A 5,540-nucleotide genomic window follows, 5' to 3' on the forward strand; every position below is an offset into this window, starting at 1 on the left:
ACCCTTTTTTTATTTGTGTTTTTTGAAAACATATTTGTTAGTTAACTTTAAAAACAAACACAATTCTAGAGTTTTTATCTTCTATTCTTACATAAAATGAATATAGAAGGTAACATAAAAAGACAAGAAAATAAAAGAAAAAAGTTAAGAAAAAAAAAAGGTAGATATTGTACTACACTTGCACTAGTGGAGATGGAACACACACCATTATGCCTCAAAATCCTACACCCAAATCAAAAGCTTTTCTTATAAAGGTCGTGGAATACAAACTTGTACTTTACCCTTTACAAATTGTAAATGTTTTGTATTGTGTGGACCAGGGAATAAAGGGGTTTTACATCTAAACCCCACTCCAATATGTGCTCCAAAAGAAGAGCAAAAGCACACTCAACCAATCTATCAAAAAACCACTACAGGACTTGCACACTTTGATTTTTTTAGTCAAAACCTACTGGACTTCTATTCACAGTTCTGGATCCTGGATCAAACAGAATCCACCAGCTTTTTTTATGGTTTATCATACACCATAAATTTTCACCTCATGTAATATTTTTAAAATGAAAGAGCAGTACTTTGTTTGACCATAAATGTTAAAGGGTATCTATGATAATCGGAATAAAACTATATAAAATATAATACTATCATTGATGATGACATAAAAGTATGAAAAATAAGACGGATAAAAGGTGTAAATGTACATCGGATTCAAGCAATTATAAGCATTCCTTCTTAAAAACAAATGCTTATAACATTAGAATATTAAGATATTATCAATATCAATTCTAACTCAATAAAGACCCAAAATCTTCCACCACGGGGTACCTATTAGTCCCCATATCATTATGTTAATCATGGCCATGATAATCCCAAGCTTGAAGACATCCGGAAGTCTTACATACCCAGCTGCAAAACAACATAACAATCATTGAAGCCTGTTCATTTTAGTTCCCGTTTGCTGTGCATTGCATAAATGATATGAAGTAACATTACTAGACATGATAAATAATAATAATAAAAATATTATTATTATTATTATTATTATTATTATTATTATTATTATCAATTAAACAAAAAATATTTTTTTTTCAATCTAAAATAATAAAACAATGAGATAAAAATTGCAATTTCTATTTCCAACTAAAAACATAAAACAAAGTATACAACACTTATCGACTCTGAAAAAACATAAATGTCCTCCAGATCTTTATAAACGAAGCTGTACAACACTTATCCAGTCCCATGAAATCCAATTTGGCCGGTTTATGAGATATGTTTGGATATGATAGGACTATGTAGCTTTATAGGGCTAATTACAATTATAAGGATGACGAGTACATTCACGCCTTTGGATAAACGAGTGATCGAAACCGCCCTTTTTCCATTTTGTTTTATGTTTTTATGTAATACAGAAATGTACAATTTTTGTCTAATTGACATAAGCTATGGTCTCACTCTAATGAATGTCAAACACAACACATGTCATGTCCTAGGACAAACTCTACATTAAAACCATAGGAAGATTGAAGACTCAAAATTTGATACATACCTCCATAATATACAGCAGCCTGACCACTACTATAATGTGTGAGGGCACCAAAAAGGTTTGTATTGTATGCCAAAGTCAATGCCGAAAGAGTTCTGGGGACTTTAGCAGTTAGATGCATCGAAAGGAATGCGGAGTACAATGCACCAACATGAGCTGTTTGACCGGCAAATAGATAATGAATGAAGAAATATACAGCTTGAAGGAGAAGAAGTGCGAGATGCCATCCAACTGAAAGAGATTTAAGAAAGTTGGCCACACAAGTTGACATCCAGGGCACGACTCCTAAGTCGGTGAGTTGAGTTGCCATGCCAATGAGCACCCCGAACCAAGCCAATGTGTCCCATGCTGATTTTTCACTTAGGCAATCGTCCCATGTGAGGACCCCGAGGATTAAAAGGATCGATAAACCTAGCATTGCTGCAACGACACTTGAAATGCCAAGATTTTCTCTGTGTATATAAATAAATTCAAGAAACATTAGTTGATCTACACCTTTCATCCAAAAACAAACATATAAAATATAAAGCATATACATAACACTATGTCATATGACCAACATAAGATTGGTTTTGTTGGTTAGTGCCAACCAATGTATAATAAAATAAAAGGGAATACATTTAGAAAGAAAAAAAAGGAGGGACGACGACCATGTTGGGTAGCCCAAATTGATTTCTTTCCATTTGTCGCATGTCATCAAGGATCAGTTATCTATTTTTGTAGTAAAATTAAGGGGCTGTTTGAATAGCCTTTCATATGGTTTGTTAGGTCCAAACTATTTTATATAACATTTAAAAGTCACGACTTGGTTCTGCTCTTATGATATGTCTTTTACTCTATTACTCACTCGGTCGGATTCAATTAGGGAGGAGGGAGTCGTTCCCACCGAACCCACTGAACTCACTGCCACATCAGCTTTTCTCTTTGATTTTTCTTCACTTTCCGAACCTACAACACACGGAAATCCTATCTTTCTCAACGCACTCAACCCACTCAATTAAAAAAATATACAAAATAATCAAGGTAAAATCTTAATTAGCAATAGAGTTACTGCCGGTACCACTCCCTTTTCGGCGGGTTGTTTAATTGGTTTCACGAACCCACTTTATCCTCTCTCTATCATTTTCTCTTGTATCATATCTTTTAAGACTTGTACCTTAGTTGTTTAATATTGTTTTTTAATTAAGTGGGTTGAAAAAGATAGGATTTCCGTGTGTTGTGGGTTCGGAAAAATAAAGAAAAATCAAAGGGAGAAGCTGATGTGGCAGTGGGTTCAGTGGGAACGACTCCCTCCTCCCTTAGATATACGACTCAAATATCACTGGATATGATTGATTCAATCAGCAAGTATGAACCAGCACGTAAATACGATTTCACTTTTAGTAAATTTTTCTCTCAATAGTAATAATAATATTGGCAATTTCAAAGTTCAATCCCAAAATTCATAATATTATATTTTAATTTTAATTTCTTTGTATATTTAAAATGAATGGTTTATTCCTTGCTAAATTAAATAATCAATACGATAAAACTTCATTATATATATATATATATATATATATATATATATATATATATATAGTTTCTATGATTTTATATAAAAAAATAGAGATTTTTAATTTTATAAAGTCAAAAGAACATTAGATATCTCAAAGTATTTATTTTATATATTTTTAGGGTTTTTTTTAGGTTTATGAATCTTTTATATATATATATATATATATATATATATATATATATATATATATATATATATATATATATATATATAAAAGTTGATATTGGATACGATTGAAGGTTGTGTATGCCAATAAAGATGAAAATAATTTTTTTTATGAGAAGTACACTTGGATTGGTTTTCTATTAAACATAGTCTAAGGGCTGGTTTGTTTTTTTTTTTTTTTTTGGCAAAAAAAAACTTTTTGGGCACTTACATCTGCGGGTAGTATGTTACCAAAAAAACCATTTGTTTTTCTGGATGACAAAAGAACTCAAAAAGACTTCTTTATCACTTCTTGTATGAAAACATAAAAAAAATACTTTTAGTCTCCATCTTCTACCGTAAATACCAAAAAAGACTAAAAATATTTTGACACTTTCGAAACAAACACCACTTAAATGTCCAAATGACAAAAAGGAAAAGGAAGGCCGATCCAAATTAGAATTATAATTAACAAATTGCCAAACCAACTTTTCCTAGCAAAAAGGTTATACACTGATGTTTGTCGCAATTCTAACCGATATCAGTATATCGTACACACAGTGAGTGATTAGGTGGCTAACCCGAACTAAAACCCCCAAACCAGAAAGATATCATCCTAAAAACAAACTATGCTACAAAACTGGGGAATTATAATAGAGCAGTAAACAAAATCAACATACCCGGAAATCCATAACGCAACAGTTACGAGCATGGTTCCTAACATGATCCATTCGTCCCTTTTAACCGGACCCATTTGGTCAAGCTTGGTTTGAGCCAAGATAGGAGCATCAGGTGTATGCTTGGTCTCTGGTGGAAAGATCTTGTAGATGATGAGTGGAGTTAACATAAGAGAAACCGAGGCTGGTAAACAAGAACCTTTAAACCATGTTATCCATGGATCTTTGATTTTCACCCCTAAACTGTCAGCTAGTTTTATACATAACATGTTCTGAGCTGCAGCCGTCAAGAAAAGAGCGCTCGAGCTACTAGATGACTGTCATATAACAAAACATAAATTAGAAATAGACAACCTTTTGCAGACTATCTAAAAACTAACTGATAAAGTCTCATGATTCATATAGTTTTTTTTAAACGTTAATTTATAATCTATTTTAATGGTTTTATTAAACATTAGTTGAATCAAAATTATGTTTGCCAAACTTCTGTTATATATATATATATATATATATATATATATATATATATATATATATATATATAAAAGCAAACTATACACGAATGAACTCGTGGTATCAGTCGAAATGCAGAAGTTGTTGACTATCGGACTTTTCACGCACTCATAGAGTTTGAAGATTGTAAATCTTTATATTTAAAACTGAAGCTGAAATGAAAAGTACACTGTGCCATATAAATTTTACAAGGGGCTTAGACTGTATTTTGGCTTAGCTTTAGTAACTGGGTCCAATTTTAAACATAACTTGAATTCGCTTAGAAGTTCTGAGATACACTTGCGCCTTATTTTATTAAGAGTAAATTACACGAATGGTTTTTATGGTTTGGGGTAATTTACACATTTTGTTTCTAACTTATTTTTTTAATTCGGAAAGTTTCTAACGTTTGTTTTTGTTACGTGCTTGGTCCATAATTTTTGTTTTTGTTTCATGCTTAGTTCATGTCTTACCTAAAAAACTATTATTTAAATAGGGAAAAATGATATGGTAGGTAGAGTAATGTAAGGGGGTTGGGGTTAGGGTGTGTTTATTTAAATAAGTTAAAAAATCAATGGCAAAATAGTCTTTTTAGGTAAGATAGGGACCAAGCGCGTAACAAAAACAAACAGTAAGGACCTTCCGAGTTAAAAAAATAAGTTAGGGACCAAACATGTAAATTATCCTAAACCATGTGTAATTCACTCTTTTATTAACTATCATATTATGGTGTGTGGATAGAAAAAAAAAACTTGCTTAATAAAAAATTACTAGTTGTTTGATAATTATTATTATTGAATATAACTTTAAAATGATAAATGTTAGAGACCAATGAATACCAAAATAGGAAAAATACCCGATTAATTATCTGATATTCGTAATTATATAAATTACTTAAATATTATATAAACACTAAATGCGACTTCACAAATTCTAACTTCAAAAAACAAACAAGATAAAAATGGCATCGGTCTTTAAAGATACTTCAATATTTGATAAGAAATTAAATATTCTTCTATTTTTTATGCTTAATATCTTCCTATCTATTTTAAATTGTGACAAGTGTCATTTAATTTAATTTAAATTTGAATGAGATGTTAAATTTATACATTTTTTATCATCTTAA

General features: G+C 30.9%; 1 protein-coding gene across 1 annotated transcript in view; it reads right to left on the reverse strand.

Annotated features, from left to right (window-relative positions):
* Positions 1-604: 604 nt before the first annotated feature.
* Positions 605-5,540, reverse strand: part of LOC145052853 (dicarboxylate transporter 2.1, chloroplastic-like) — a 16,278-nt gene continuing 11,342 nt past the window's right edge. The window contains exons 2-4 of the mRNA XM_079000766.1: positions 3,926-4,239; positions 1,547-1,995; positions 605-903 (exon numbers count right to left, since the gene is read on the reverse strand). Of these exons, the coding sequence (XP_078856892.1) occupies positions 788-903; positions 1,547-1,995; positions 3,926-4,239 (879 nt within the window). The 3' untranslated portion in view covers positions 605-787. The remainder of the gene's footprint in view (positions 904-1,546; positions 1,996-3,925; positions 4,240-5,540) is intronic.

This window comes from Lactuca serriola, chromosome 5 (genome assembly GCF_051521515.1).
Source record: "Lactuca serriola cultivar US96UC23 chromosome 5, Lser_US96UC23_V15, whole genome shotgun sequence".
In the NCBI taxonomy this organism is placed as follows: Eukaryota; Viridiplantae; Streptophyta; class Magnoliopsida; order Asterales; family Asteraceae; genus Lactuca; species Lactuca serriola.